Source organism: Merops nubicus, unplaced genomic scaffold, assembly GCF_000691845.1.
Source record: "Merops nubicus isolate BGI_N331 unplaced genomic scaffold, ASM69184v1 scaffold12348, whole genome shotgun sequence".
NCBI classification, from domain to species: Eukaryota; Metazoa; Chordata; class Aves; order Coraciiformes; family Meropidae; genus Merops; species Merops nubicus.
In genome coordinates, this window is record NW_008625201.1 from 62,312 (window position 1) to 77,776 (window position 15,465).

At 35.8% G+C, this 15,465-nt stretch overlaps 1 protein-coding gene across 1 annotated transcript in view; it reads left to right on the plus strand.

The window, feature by feature from the left end:
- LOC103778039 (cell adhesion molecule 2-like) overlaps positions 1-14,778 on the plus strand; it is a gene marked incomplete at its 5' end in the record, with an annotated part of 62,127 nt that extends 47,349 nt beyond the window's left edge. Inside the window, 2 exons of the mRNA XM_008945607.1 lie at positions 12,018-12,170; positions 14,633-14,778. Coding sequence (XP_008943855.1) covers positions 12,018-12,170; positions 14,633-14,778 — 299 coding nt within the window. The remainder of the gene's footprint in view (positions 1-12,017; positions 12,171-14,632) is intronic.
- Between the last annotated feature and the right edge of the window lie 687 nt (positions 14,779-15,465).

Here is a 15,465-nt window from a genome sequence, read left to right on the forward strand (position 1 = left end):
ATATACAATTGGTCTAGCCCAGTCTTTTTTTCTAATTTCTTTCAGTGGGCTCATTCTCATAATTATTTATCACACAGAGGAAACAAAATTATTTACCACAAAATGGGAAAAATGGTACTGAGAGAGATGCCAACAGTTTGTTTTTTTTTTATCAATTAAAGATTGATGGGAAGAAGAGGAAGAGACTAGATGGAGCAACAAGTGGAGTCAAAGACAGCTTATTCCAAGGATTGGCAGCACCCACATATGTGTGCAGTCAGGAAAGATTTCAAAGAAAAAGAAGGAAGGAATTTGAAGAGTAAGAAGAAAAAAAAAGAGGAAAGGATGGGATCAGTGAAGCAGGACAAATACTGTCTGTTGGAAGAGAAACTTATATGGAATATACTAATGGATGTTATAGGGGAAATAAATTAAATATAAAATTTAATTTAGTATGTTTTGATTGAAGAATCTGGAAACACCCTGATTAAAAAATGGCAACAGAAGGATCTGAAGAAAACATCAAACTTGGCAAACAGTTTTCAAGCAAAATGGAAGATGGAAGGAAAAAGAAAGTGGTAGTGTTAAAATATCATTTTGTACCAAAGGAAGTGGATTTGATATCTGGAATTTTTCCAGAACTGTTGAGTCTACCAGGGGTGAGTAAGATGGGAAAGGAGATTCAGGTGTATAGAAAACAGATTTTTCTAAATACTTTTTAAAATACAACTCTTAAATGTTATGCCTGTAGAGGAGGAAAAAGTTGTTGAATGCTAGGTAAAAAAGAGTTAAATGAATCAGCTCTGAAGTGAAGAGAGAGAAGGAGGTATGAAGGACACAGTATAATTAAAAATGGGATATTATAACTTAGATATCAAAAACATTCATGTATCCAGTGTTGCAGATTCTTACTGCAGCACTCTTTATTACATCTGATGCTGTGAACATATTATCATCCAAATGTGCAATTAATGTCCTTTGACGGGCACTTTGTCGACAAGCCCAAGAAAGAGTACAGTAACATTCACTGCCCTGAAGGCCAAAAACCTCCTTTGCTTTTGCCATTATTGGAAGTCTCTCTTGATCCATTATATACAATTCAGTAGTACACAGTAAACTCAGAAATTTCTCTTAGACTGCATCTCCAATACTTATGTGTTTCACAGTCTATTATAAATAACCACAAAAAAAAAAAAAAAAAAGTCAACATTAGAACATCCCCTTGCAATTTTTAAATATTCAGTGCTTCCTTTCATATGATAATCACAATATACAAATCTGTACTTCAAAAGTAATAAACTGAAGACAGGTTGGTTATGCTGGTTTCTTAGCAAGTCTTGAAACTACCAGTTAAGAAAAGTGCAGCATGAGAACCAATGTTATTAATCATATGTTCCGAATGTGAAGAGTAAGTAGCATTCTCTAGCTATGTAGCTGTAAATAGTACTTAGTCTATATATTTGCTTTTCAGATTAACGTCTTCAATCCTTCACCTACTGCTACAATTTGAACTACAGAAAAAAACAACCAGAGGAACATTTTTCCCCAACACTTAAAAAAGAAAATGTCTGCAATAAATGTTTAAAATAAAAAGTCAGCATACTTGTCAGCTGGTTTTTGTCTAGACATTTATGTTAAGCATGGACAAGTTTCTGCTAGGATACTCAAGTATATCTGGTGTATGCAAACAGCCTCTGAAAATGTCAGATATTGTGGATAAATGCTATCAATGGTAGTAGGATTCCATGCATCTATTACTGTCAGTATCTACTGTTTGTTAAATAATGCATTTATTCATAGTAGATTTTTTATTCATTGCAGCTATCAGCACTTAGTAAGCTGCTGTATGTCAAATATTTGTTTTATTTTTCCAAATGATATTCTGTAGTATTTGGTGAATATGTCTGCTCACCACTCTGGACTCCAAATATTGTAATCCTGCACTTGTGAAGACACTGCGTTCTCGGAATATAGCTGCACAAGGAGCACAAGGAGCGTATTTGCAAAATCTAGATGTGGCCCAGAAAACCTAATTTTTCTCTTTTTTTTTTTTTTTTTTTTTTTCCATTGACAATAAAGAGGAACTCAAATCCAAAGCCTCCATGAGGGAGAAATTTGCTTAGGAAAACCTAAAGGAGATTAATCTTTATGAATGTCCACCTGAGGTTTATTTTTGTTGGTGTTTCAGGATTGGTCACATTCCTGAATTTTGTCATATGCACATTCTTTACCCAAAAAAATCTAGAATCACAAGATCACAGAATGTTTCACATTGGAAAGGACCTCAGAAAGTCACCTAATCTAAGTTTCTTCAACTATGTCCAGTTAGGACAAGTCCCTCAGAAAATTAGAGGTCTAGAAAGTTCTGCTGCAAATTTTTTCTTCTGAATTTGGATTAAATTCTTTACTTGCTTCTTCTTCATGCTAAACAATCCCAAGTCTTTTGGCCTTCTCTTGTATGAGATGCTCCAATCCCTTTATTATCTGTTGCCATCACTATTTCCCACTAACAGTTTCCTTCACAGCACACCTCCATCTGGAAAACTAAGACAAATCCCACTAAAGAGGAAGCATCTGTACTTGTTGTTTAGAGGCAGACTGTATGCTGCTAGACTATATGAGAGACATCATAAAACTTTAAAGGGCTCTGTCATAAAAATGTTGAAACCATCAAAGAGCATTCTGAAAATCCTCTCTGGAATTGCACTAGACTCATCTTATCTCTCTCCTGATACTTTGTTCCATGTTTCAATTCCCTAGGTAGTGAGATCTGTGAGTCATCACTAGGACCACTAACATCTTCAGTATTGACAAGTACATTATTATTTGAGTCTGTATCAGTACTGCAGTCAATTGCTGGATTGATTGCAGATACACTCATCAATCGTTGATGATGTCTTTGCTGTTTTGTTCAGGTTCTGTAATATTTTCAAGGTAGTGACCTGTTCTTAATTGGCCTCTTGAGGAAGATATCTTGCTCCATTGACTACGGCAGTGTAAGGAGTCCGACTTCTTAAAGTAGCTAGGACCAATGAGTATTCCTACTGCATGTATAGCCAATGTAGCCACCTTCCACAGGAAGAATGATATTAATTTACGTATCTACGTGAGTGATCAAGTGCAAAAAGAACAGGGGCATCTCATAGCTGGTCTCACTTAGAGAGCAATATCTCTTAGATCATTAATAGGTGAGAATGTCTCTCAAAATTCTGCTGAGATAATATTTTTGAACAGGACTGCACTCTTTAGAAATTAGAAGACTCTGACTTTCCAAGAAATACAGAGCAATACCATAAACATGACTCTACCATGAGTATTACTCATTCATGCCATTAAAACCATTTTCAGTATGTGAGAACATTGTTTAGCTAGTGAATGATCAGAACTGCAATGACACTATCTACAAGGTTATAGGAATAGAGGTATAACTCAGTTCTGTGGCTTCCCTAAGACATGGTCAGGTGCAGACACAGATGAAAAACATTGCACATGGGCAGGTTTGAGGAGAAACTGAATTTCCTGTGCTAAAATTGCTTAAATTTGGCCAACTTGTTCTATGTTCCCCACCCTTTAGGATTCCTTGCAACCAAAGCTGACTAAAGCCAGGGCATAAGGGTCACCAGCAGTGACTGTAGATGACAGTGTCTTGAAGAGGGAAAAATGAGAATACTATAAATGATGTTCTTCAAAATACATAGAATGTCTTGGGAGAGCTCTATGATATTTGGCTAGATGGTTTTTAATACCTAAATACTCTTAACTCTGCCTTGGTCAGCAATCATTTAAGTACTGTTAACACAATGATTAGTATCAAGATCAGTAGCATCAGAAATTGCCTGGTCTAATCTTAAACAGAAGAGCAAACTTGGAAATCTGTGTACCTTTGTTTTAGCTAGCAAGAGGATTAGCAGTTTTTAATCCCTTCTGCTTCAATAATGTCATTATCTAATATTTCTCACTTTCAAGGAACTCTCATTTCGCCTCAAACATGCTGGTTTCTGTTTTCGGTATTGCCCTCAAGATTATAGAAAAACAATATGTTTTTCTAAGTTCTATTAGGATTTTCTTACGTAGGTGTGGACTGTTATTACAGCTTTTCATTGTATTATTTTCATTTTTGTACTTATTCAGTAATATTCCACCAGTAGAAATTCCACTTCAGAAATTACCTTCCCAACTGAGAGCCTGTTTCTATCCGCAATTTGCAATATGTGACACAGTATGATATATGCAGTTTGGGAATATTGTAGCATTATTTTTTCCTTTTACCATAATTACCAGGATCAGTACAACCCAGAATAGGATTCATCTTTTTAGAGTGGTGCTGCATTTGAACATATAGTTAAATAATTTCCTCTGTAATCCTCAGGGCTTCTTTCCTGTGTTACTGCTTTCAAAATATCAGTATCCAACTTGGTATATAAGATTACCAATTACTTTTATCTATTGAATCTCATTTATTTTAATTCTGTCCATTTCTAACCTTGCCAGATCATTTTTCAATTTTCATTTTTGCAGCTGCATATTTGAGAAGTGTGATTTTTAAAGATTTTCTAGGCTACCGTGCTGTGGCACATGTCCAGTTGCATTAGTATAATAGGAAATCTTGTAATTCCCCACTGCAGAAAGAACCAGATGAACAGGCCTTGTAAGACAACGTTTCATCCTGACTAATGTGATTTTTGTTTTATTTATTGGAGGTACAGTTAAACATTATTCCAACACAATGAAACAATAAAGCATCTTCAGAGTCCAAAACCTGTATGTTTTGGAAGGATCTGAAACTTAAATTTCTTGTGTGAAATTGAAGCAGCCCTCAGACTTTCTAAGACAATAAACATCATCCTTAGGATTATCAAAAGATGAGCAGAAGAACATAAGTGCAGTGCCTCTCTAAGACCGGAAACAAGCATTATAGACACCCTAGAAGGCAAGTTCTTCCTCTTTTTTTGCATATTGCCATGTTTCTTGGATGCTCTGAAAAAGAGAGAAATTAAAGGAAATACGGAAAATTATTCTGGGAGAAAATGTAGCTCAGTGCAGAAAATCTGGCATGCAGGAAGGTTTTACCATATTTATTCTATTCATGAAGGACGTATAATCATCCTGGCCTCCTTTAGTCAGTTGGCAACAGTTGGAGAAAACTCACTTAGCAGATGTGTTCAACATTGCACATCGTTTTAAGTCACTTTAAACTGTTTTCATTTTATCCAGATTGCAGGAAACAGAGAATTGTCATTGTTTCACTGAAGAAATTATCTTGCTGTTTGGGTTTTCCTCATAAGCAGCTAAGGCTGTTCTTTAAATACAGCTATAAATAATAGATAACATCACACAGAGAGGTTTTGGGTCCCCAGTGCTTTGGCCTTTTCAAGGCAGTAGGCAAGTACAGAGAAGATGTCTCTGTTAGTGAGACTGTCAGCAGCTCTTCTAATGAAGGGAGCTTGCTGTACTCTTTGACATATGCATTATCCAACATGCAAAAAATCTGAAAAATATAAAAAGGAGAAAGCAGCTTTCTGTTGAACATTATTCTCGAAATAAGCTAATCACTATTTCAGCAGTATTTCTCAGCTGAAGACAATCGAGTCATTTCTTATGAGGTTGAAAATCAAAGCATAAAGTAGAAGACCAGATGATTAGAGATAGAATTATATTGACCCTGTGTTGTTTCTTCCGTTTGATTACCAAGCACTTTAAAAGGGTTCAAAGAGAAATAGAAATGCACTGTAATGAAAGCAAAACTAATCTCCAATTATTATGTTGTTGTTTTTCAAATTCAAAAACCTTACTTAGCACATTCTAAGAAACTCAGTCATGCCCTGCATTTATTATGTAAATACATGAATGATTTCAAAAATCTAGTGAAGTTGAAGGACTCACAGCATCCAAGTGACACAAAACTCTGAAAGATGCTGTTTGCGATGTTGGTTTGAACTCATCTGTGTTACTAATCACTTTCCTAATGGGCAAAAAAATCATCATGTATCTGCAAATTGGCCAGAATACTGTTCCACAGCCAATTAGCCAAGGATCTGTCCACAATATTCTGACCTTCAGTTTTTGTTGCTTCTGCTGATTTTACGTAGAAATAATGTCACCTTTAAAGAATTCCAATGGTACGTACGTCAGCCAATGTAATAGGTTGCACAAAAACTTCTAATGTATTTCTAATGTATGTAAGTGCTTTTCCCTCTACATTAGCATTACCTGTAATAGTAGACTCAATGTCAATGTTTCTGTCACAGTACTGAAGTCTGTTACGCCTCAAGACAGATGAAGAGATCATTTATCTTTATGACCTTTGGACTCTGTTGGGATCATGACCAGTTAGTACTAAAAGCAAAAGTGATAGTTTCACAGACAAAATGCTATGGAGCTCATTTGCAGTGAGAGGTAAAAATGGCCTCACCACATACAGGAACAGAAATGGAATCCGTGTGATTACTAACTATCCACACTGCCACCCTAGCCTTGTGTCCCCTGTATGAAAATAATCAAATTGCATGACTGGAAATGAAAGAGTAAGGCAAAGTGTTTTCTTTCCACATACAAATAGTTGAGAAGTTTTAAAATAGCAGGAGTTCAAATACCATGGAATCACCTACCAGATAGGTTAGGCATATCAGTTGGACATGGACAAACTGTTAATAAGGCAGTACAGTACAGACTAATAAGTATGTGATATTTTTTAAAGGAAATTGGTGTGGCAAGAAGTATGAAGTTTTAGAACACTAAGCACAGAATAATATTTTTTTTTTTTTCCTCATTTACTCCCTTTCTGTCTTTTTTTTCTTTCCTTGTTAATGGTGGTGGTGGTCTGTGTCCTGACAGATTTTGATAAGCGAGTGCTGTAGATCATCCCTATAGGTGTCTCGGTATATTGAATTCATTAGGAACAAAGCAAAAGGCTTTCTCAAGTATATCCAAGTATATCCAGAAACACAATATAAATCCCTTGAAATCTGTTTCAGATTTGATGGTGGTACTGCATTCAGACAGTTGGAATCTGAAAATCAGAGGGATTGTTTCAGTTTCATAAGCATTAAATTTCCGGGAGTTTAGCACAACCTGTAGAGTATCAGAAATCTTTCTGGTTCCAACTAATGGTTACATTATTCCCATGGCAGAAGCAACAGCTCTAACATAAGGAAGAAGATTTTGTTGAGTGAATCCCAAGATGGCAGCATATGTCAAGTTAGTATTGTCAAAACATCTGCAAATTTCTCTGAGGGATTTGGGGGTTTTGTTGTTTGTCTGTTTGTTTTTTCCCCATTCTTCAAATAGATGTCTCAAAATCCTAGTAAGATGTAGTCATTTTAAAGAAATAAGATTAGAGATGGTGCTCTCTGGCTACAGCATCTAACAGATCGAACTGCCTTTTCTGTTCAGTATGAAATGTGGATTTTTTTTTTCCCATGACAGTGTGAATTTCTAAGTTTCTTTTCTCACTTAGATATAATCCCTGTTTGCAAGATTTCACTACATGACTACATATGGTCACCATTTTTTTTTTTTTTTTTTTTTTCAGAAAATGAAATAGAGCTTTTTGTGAAAGTGAACAAGGAGGCCGGTTTATTGCAAGTTATGTTTCTCAACAATTGCTAATTAATGCAGACAAAATACATGACTGTATCTTTTACTCATAATCACCTGAACTGTGCAGATTATCAAGGGTGTTTGTTTCTGTGTCAGAAAACATTCTAAAAAGAAATCTTTTCCACAGAAAAGGAGAATGACAGGTGAAATAAATGAAGTGTGTGCGTAGGAACAAGTATTTTATGTGTAATTATTTCATATCTTGCAAAGTAACTACTTCATATGTGCCTGGGAATTACAGAAAATTGAATTCATGTATTTAGGGCATATCGGAATTTACTATGCAATTATATTTCTTGTTGCATTTTATAGCTTTTATAAGTGCTTACAATATAAGAATCCAGGGAGGAGACATCGGTGGTGGTATTCTTTGTTACTGTTCTGGTATAAGTGTACTTCCCAGAAGTCAAATACCTATTCTGCTTATTCACCCTTTTTCTAGCATCTCTGTATCATGCAACAATGTAGGTATGCAAACTATTTATAAGGTCATGATTCAGGAATATAGGTGAAAATCCCCAGGAAGAAACCAAAAAGGTCTGTTTGGCTTCTAACAAAGTAGAGAGGAAAGAAGTGTGAGCTTCCAGAGAAGGTTCAGAAAGAGCAGGCAGAGGTAGGAGTGAGTCTAGGAAACCAAGTGAGTCAACTGAGAGTGGAGTTTGTAGATTCTTTAAGGACAAAACTTTGTTTCTGTGCTCACCTGGGCTGTCTAGTCACTACAACATTACACATTCAGAAACTACCCATGGAATACAAATGGCGCTGTTAGCATAACCTCCTTCAAAAGAGAATGAATAAATACTCTTACTTGAGTACAATACAGCAACTATATTTTAGTATGAGACTCTTTTAAAAAATGCTTTGTGTTTCTTGTTAGCTTTTCTGGGAGGCTAGAAACATTTACTACTGTTTGCACTGAACATTGCATGGACATTTCAGCATCTAGGTTATCTGTGTATTGGCCTGTACCAGGCTCTAAATGCATGCAGCATGTTCCCATGCATGCAGAATGTTCCCATACATGTTCTATGTTTGATTTTCAACAGTTTATTAAATAAAAAAGAACCTCTTATGTTTTACTTCGTGGCACTCTATTTAAATTACTATGGTAGAGCCTCAAGTTGTCTTGGACATTGTGGTAAAATTTCCCTGATTGGAGCAAATCACACTTAGAGCAATCAAAAAGCTTATAAAAAGCTTTTGAAGCTCGTGTCCTTTAAATAGAGAATAATAAACTAGATAAAAATGCTCTTTAAACACGTACAACTCAGATATGCTGAAAGAGATTGAATGTAATCATAGAATCATATGATAGTTTAGATCATCTTAAAGATCATCTAGTTCCATGCACCCTGCCATGGGTGGGAACACCTCCCATCAGGTTGCTGAAAGCCCCATCCAGCCTGGTCTTGGAACATATCCAGTGTGTGTTCAAAAGAGCGTTAAATAAATCTTCCCATCCACTAGCTCCTTGAGTAGTATGTCTTCTCCTTCAAGCTTTTGCCTGCCAGGTTTGATACCATTCAGTAGCTGGCTTCTGTTCTGGCTCCATGGGCTTCTTTGCTTCACTACCCTGTCTTGGCAAGTGTTTATGCCATGTGCAAGACCTCTGCTCCACTCATTCTCCGTGCTAGTTTGGAGATTGCTAGCTGGCTAGAACTATTCCTTGCTTCTCCAATGCTTCTGACTGTTTGTCTGCAGTCCAGGGGAGCAGTCACGCTCCCCCAGAGGATTCCTTCTGCCCCAGGGTGTCAGTGCCAGGACTAGACAGTCAGGCAGCCACTTTTTCTCTGATCCATCTTCATCCTTTATTATATTAAAATATACCAAGCACAGAAAATTGAAACAAACCAGTTCTGGCATCCATCATTTCTACCAATTTTATAAGAGGAATTGGTGTCTTTCTAAACAGGTGTACGTAAGTATATAAACAGAGATGTAGGAATAAAGTTTGAAAATAAGATTCCTAAAAGACTGCACATAAGTGCTAGCCTTGTCTAAGGCAGTAGCAGCAGATTTTTCTCATTGGTTTGCTCTCAAATCTGCATAGATAGAAAAGCTTACAGATGTTTAGGTTTGAAATTGATGGCACAGTTAATTAATTGCATTTAGACTTAGCACTTAGAAAAATGCTTTGGACAAACAGCTTTCCTGTGAGGGAGTATTATGTTGGTACTATTTGCAGCATTTTTTTCAAAGGCTCTTTGTTGGTATTTCCATTATAAAAGTGCTTCTTTCTTTTCTTTCAATAAAAATTCACTCCAGGGTGAAACATGGAACATCTGATCTCAGCTCTTGATCAGTGTTTTTTTTACCAGTTTTCCAAAAAATTGACTGAGCTGAGGTTTCTATGTTGTACAAAGGTTAAAAAAAGGTGTGGAGGGGAGGAGATGAGGAAGGGGAGCAGTAGGAATGTAGCTGAGGCAAGTGGTTTGTTTTTCAGTTATTTTTTTTCTATAACGGTAGGATCAAAATGCTGTGTTATTAGCATCATCTACAGACAATTTGTACTCTAGTGGAATTCATTGCCATTCTTCTTAATGCATGAAATTCTGTACATTGACCCATCTATAAGAAAATATTTCAACAACTACATAAACCTTTATTATGAGTCACTAGCAATTGAAAACTATAACCACTCATTTTCTTGACCTCATTTTTCATAGCTGTTATGTCACCATATTGGTACACACATAGCTTTTCATTTTGTGGCTTTTGTTTTGCTTCCTTGTTTGCTTTAATCTTGCACCTATTTTCATCATTTATATGGATTTTGTATTATATGCTACATAATTATTTATTTATTTCTTGCTGTGGCTGGCCAGAAGATGTCTCAGTTATTTTTGGTATGTGTTCATAACACACAGCCTCCATCACTTTTATGTGCCTTGGAGCAGTTCATGGCATGCCTGTATGTTAGGTCTGCCTAAGCTGTCACCTTTCAGTCATCAGACCCTGCAGAGAGTAAGTGAAAATTTAGCTGACCTACCCTGAAATAACCAGTAAATTCAGCTTGAAATCACTGTAAAGAAATTGGAAAGGTAGCCTTAGAAGACCACAGATTCAAGTGGCATTTTAGCTGAATCTTCATTGTAACTACTTATTTTGGTGTAAATCTTCTGGTATTGGAAACACATGGAGAGCCTTACAATGGGACAGAAACACCTAAGTTTAGTAACAAAAGAACCAGAATAAAGCTCTTTATAATTGGAAGATATAGATGTTGAGAGAAACAAATCTAAGACCCCGTGGAGAATTCAGAAAGAGGTGAGAACAGCATTAGGGACTTGAACACCTTGGCTCTCACCAATCAAAGTTTTCAATCAAAATCAAACCAGCTCCCAGTCATTATAATAGTCCCATTGTACTTTTGACTTTCAGAGGCTTACTATAAAAATTGAAGAGTCAAATACTGATGCTGTCAGGTCAAAGTTTTGAATTTAAAGGTATACAGCAAAACTTACTAAGTTACAGAGGCTTTTTTATTGTTTATTTAAGAGAACTAATGGTGTTTATTTATGATGCTAGTATTTCTGTGCTGTGGAAAGACTTGATTAATACATGGAGATTCCTGAAACAGCTTTACTACAAAGAAATGGAATGTTTGGAAATGTTGTAGCTGTTTTTCAGTAGAAAATGTGTGTTAGTCTTAATATAGGCTTTAAAATAATTAAAATTTCAAAACATTACCCAAAATGACATTCTGAATTTAAGTAGATCTACCTTCTCCTCTTCCCTCAGTGGTTTCAAGCAAACACAATTTTGTTAGGAAGCATTTTGTGATAGATTGGATTTTTAGTCATAATCAAAAAATTAAAGCCACTATTCTCAATTACCTGAAATCTTTAAATGTATTATATATGGATATAGAAGTGGAACTTTCAATGTATTCATAATAAGAAATACCATTACAGCATTCAAGAAATCTGATGTTCCTATTCAATGAGTAGTAATGGATGTGACAAAAATCTGTAGGCAAGCTATGCAACGTGAGGCTTCTTACTTGAAAATATAATTTGTTAGGTGAAACAGGATTCTTAATATTCACCTACATTTGTAAATTCATGAAAAAGAAAGTGGGTTTAGGAAGGAGTTATTTTAGGCACTGAACAAAGCTGTTAGGGGCAGAAGTAAAAGTCAGTGGTTTATTTTTGGGTTGTGTTTTTTTTTTTTTTTTTTTTTTTCAGAAAACAATCAGAGGTAACTAAAGTCCCTTCATTCCTAGGTTTGTATACAAGTCACTCAGTACACTATTTGGAAATTTGCTGAAGTCTTGTACTTTATTCCACAGAGAAAACAAACTACTATGCATGAAGGCAATAGTGCCTGTATTGTAGGGCATGATTTCATTAGGCTACTTGCTAGAGCCTCTTGTATAACATGCCACGCTTTGTTATTGTGCTGTTTCCTACCTCATAATGTGACTTTTTGCTTTTCAGCTCTGAGGGACAACAGAATTGAGCTGGTCCGAGCTTCGTGGCATGAGCTGAGTATCAGTGTCAGTGATGTGTCTCTGTCGGATGAAGGCCAGTATACCTGCTCTTTATTTACCATGCCTGTCAAAACTTCCAAGGCTTTTCTTACCGTCCTCGGTAAGTATAAATAGCTGAGCATAAAGAAGCAAGTGTAAAACTTCTCAGGTGTTGGCAAATTATGATAAGAATGAACTTTTCTAAAGCTTGGCAGAAGATACATGTAAATTCTGATCTTGTTTCCCTGAAGTTCGTTGTTTCATATTGTTGTGCTGAAAAATAACATGCCTCTTACAATTTGTACTGTGGCAGGATAATGAACTGCAGAGCACAAAATTACCAGGGTGTGGGTACTCCATAGAATGGACATAACCTCTACATCCCAAGCACCAGAAGTTCAAAGAAGGTGCATGTGTTCATCTCTGAACAATGTACTGTATAGGGCAAAGGAGAGAGAATCAGAAAATACAAAATCAAGAAGGGCTGTAGAGCTCTCTAGTTCTTTCTTAGCTGTGCATTTTCTTGGTGCATTCTGCTTGCCTTTTTTTTTTTTTTTTTTTTTTTTTGTCTATAAAGTGCATATTTTCACTAGGTTTGCTGCTTCTTTTATGCTTTATCCTCTAAATGCTCTGCCGTTTTCCCCAAAGGTTATAGATACACATAGAAAAGCAATAGATTTCAAGAGATGCCCTGGAAATAAAGTTTCTGCTTGGAGCTTTATGTGATTCGATGAATGTCAGTAGCCCAATCAGCCAAAATTGCTATAGTTCATTGAAACACACCTGCGTACCTAAGAGGTTATATGATTTTAGAGATTGATTTTTATTCTTTTCTCCTTTTTCTGTCCCTGAATGTGATTCTTTCTTTCTGTTTTATTTTTATATGTAGCCAGGCAGACAGTTGAATTTAATAGGACTAATGTAAGATGTTCTCTGTGCCAGTAATATTCACATTAATCCAGACCAGGAATTGTTTTTGTGCATAGGATATGAAATATGTCTCCCTTTCAGTCCCTGTGAGACTATTTTACAAAAATCTTCACAAGTTTGTCATTAAGGACAAAAAATTCCCATTCAAAGAAGAATATTCTGGAATAACAATTACCTATGGTTAATCTTTTCTGCAGAGAGGCATCTCATGATCTAAACAATAGATGAGCAGACCAATTCAACCTTTAAATGGCAGAAAGACATAAAAAGGTGTTAGCAAAGACAAAAAAAAAATCTAGCCAATATTTATTAGAGTACCTCGATCTTTCACAGTCCTTTTTAGTTATATCTTTATTTTGGGGGAGGTTTTAATGAAATTTTCCTGACATCAGCTGCTTACCTTCCAGGAAAGAAAGCTGCGAGGTTTAAGATTCCTGTCTTTTTTTCATTTTGTATCTGTAATTTTCTATTTCAAAGTAACATTTTAAACTGTTGGAATGCTTCCTATCTGTGAAGGGGATATTTTCCATTGAAATGTATTACATCTTTTAATCAGATAAACTATCCTTTTATGTTCTAATAATCTCTTTATTGACTGCTGTGTTACGGATTAGAAGATTTAAGTGTCAAGGTATTATAGGAAACACCATTTTCTGTCCTGAAAGAGAGGAGTAGATTTATTACAGAAGTGTAGTATGTGATAGATACTGCTGTTTGGTTTTTATGTAGATAATCTGTCATTTTGGAAAAGAGTTGTAAACAAACCAAATTGTGAACTACAGGGCATGGGATCAATTGCTGTGACTGATCCCTTTATCTAGTCACAAATATGAATGAGTCAAAGCACTTCAGATGCAAGTTATGACAATGACATTTTCAAAGATTTTAAAATTGTGGTCATTAGGATCAGTTTAAAATAAGTTATTCTTGTGTTTTCAGAAGTCAAATGGATTTATGCATGTAGTGATCAAATTTTTCCCAATTATTTTCATTTTTTTTTTAAAATCTTCCGTGGTTCATTGAAAAATAATTATTTCCAAATTTAATATTAGGTGTACAGTATGCCATGATTATACGAACTCCTCCAAAGGACGTGGATTCGGATGAAGAACTTTCTGTAGCAAATGGAATTGTTGGTTTTCTGGTTATGTGTTCTCTAAAGATAAAGTAACTCCTGTATCTATTTTCAACCTCCCTTTTCCCTAGCTTTTGTATTAAAATCTTCATAATTCATGCTTAAACATCTGTTCTGAACTTAGGTCAGTTCAGCTTTTTGTTGCCGGTTACACTTTATTTTCTCAGCTGTACTTCAAGCATACTTTGTCATCCTGCTTGCTGTGCAGACCAGTTTAAACCTTATAATAGCAAGTCAGACTAGACCTGCATGCACAATATGTATATAAGTTAGTTTTTAAAATACAATCTATTTCCCTTAGAAAACTAGATAATTTGTTTTCTTTAATTCTTTAGAATCAACTGCAGTTTAGACTGACAGTTTATTTGCGGTAGAAAACAGGATTCCCTGACAAGGCAAGGAACTAATTATTCTGTTTCCAGCATTCAGAGCATATGAAAAAAGTGAATTTTAAGTTGGTCATATGTTTGTAGCAGCAACTGACACTGTCAGAGATATTTTGCTTGTTTGTTTGTTAGGTGTTCCTGAGAAGCCACAAATTACTGGATTTACCTCACCAGTTATGGAGGGAGAGAGGATGCAGCTAACTTGCAAGACGTCTGGTAGTAAGCCAGCAGCTGATATCAGATGGTTCAAGAATGACAAAGAAGTTAAAGGTATTTAAAATTACTTTGATGTAATTTGGTCCAACTGTCAAATTATACATCCTTTACAATTATATTTTTAATTCATATTTATAAGGTTTCTCATATGTAGTTGTTTAATGAATCAGTGACAGTGGGTAGATAAGGAATTGCTTGTAAATTACTAGAGTGGTCATATAACAATATTTATTCTTCAAATGGTAAAACCTGATGTTTTGAATTGCTCTCAGCTCTTCAGCATAATAAACTCAACTGTGAAGCTCCACAGTGATACGTTTTATGGCTCATTGTTATCACAGCCATAGAGGTCACCCCAGATATTTTACATTTTCATCTCGTTTTGCCTTTCTAATATAACACGTCTGATTTAGTCATTTGCCAGTTCTGTGTTACACTTCTCCAAGTGACCAGGTGAGGCAGAATGGTCTGGAGGAGACAGGACATTGCAATTCCCGTAGGGGAGCTACAGAGCCTGTTCTGGTGAGGAAGAGTCAAGATACAGCAATTGAGTGAATCTCAGCTGGGAAATTGGTAACATGCAGCAAATGCTGAGAGTCTGTGGTGAGAAGCAGAGAGCAGACAGACTTTAAAGGGAATGAGAACTTCACAGGGACTGGGGGGATTCTGCTGAAACCAAAAAGCTATTGTGTGACTAAAACCAAAGCCGAACGCAAGGATTTGCCTTTGAGGGTGCACTAAGATGGGAA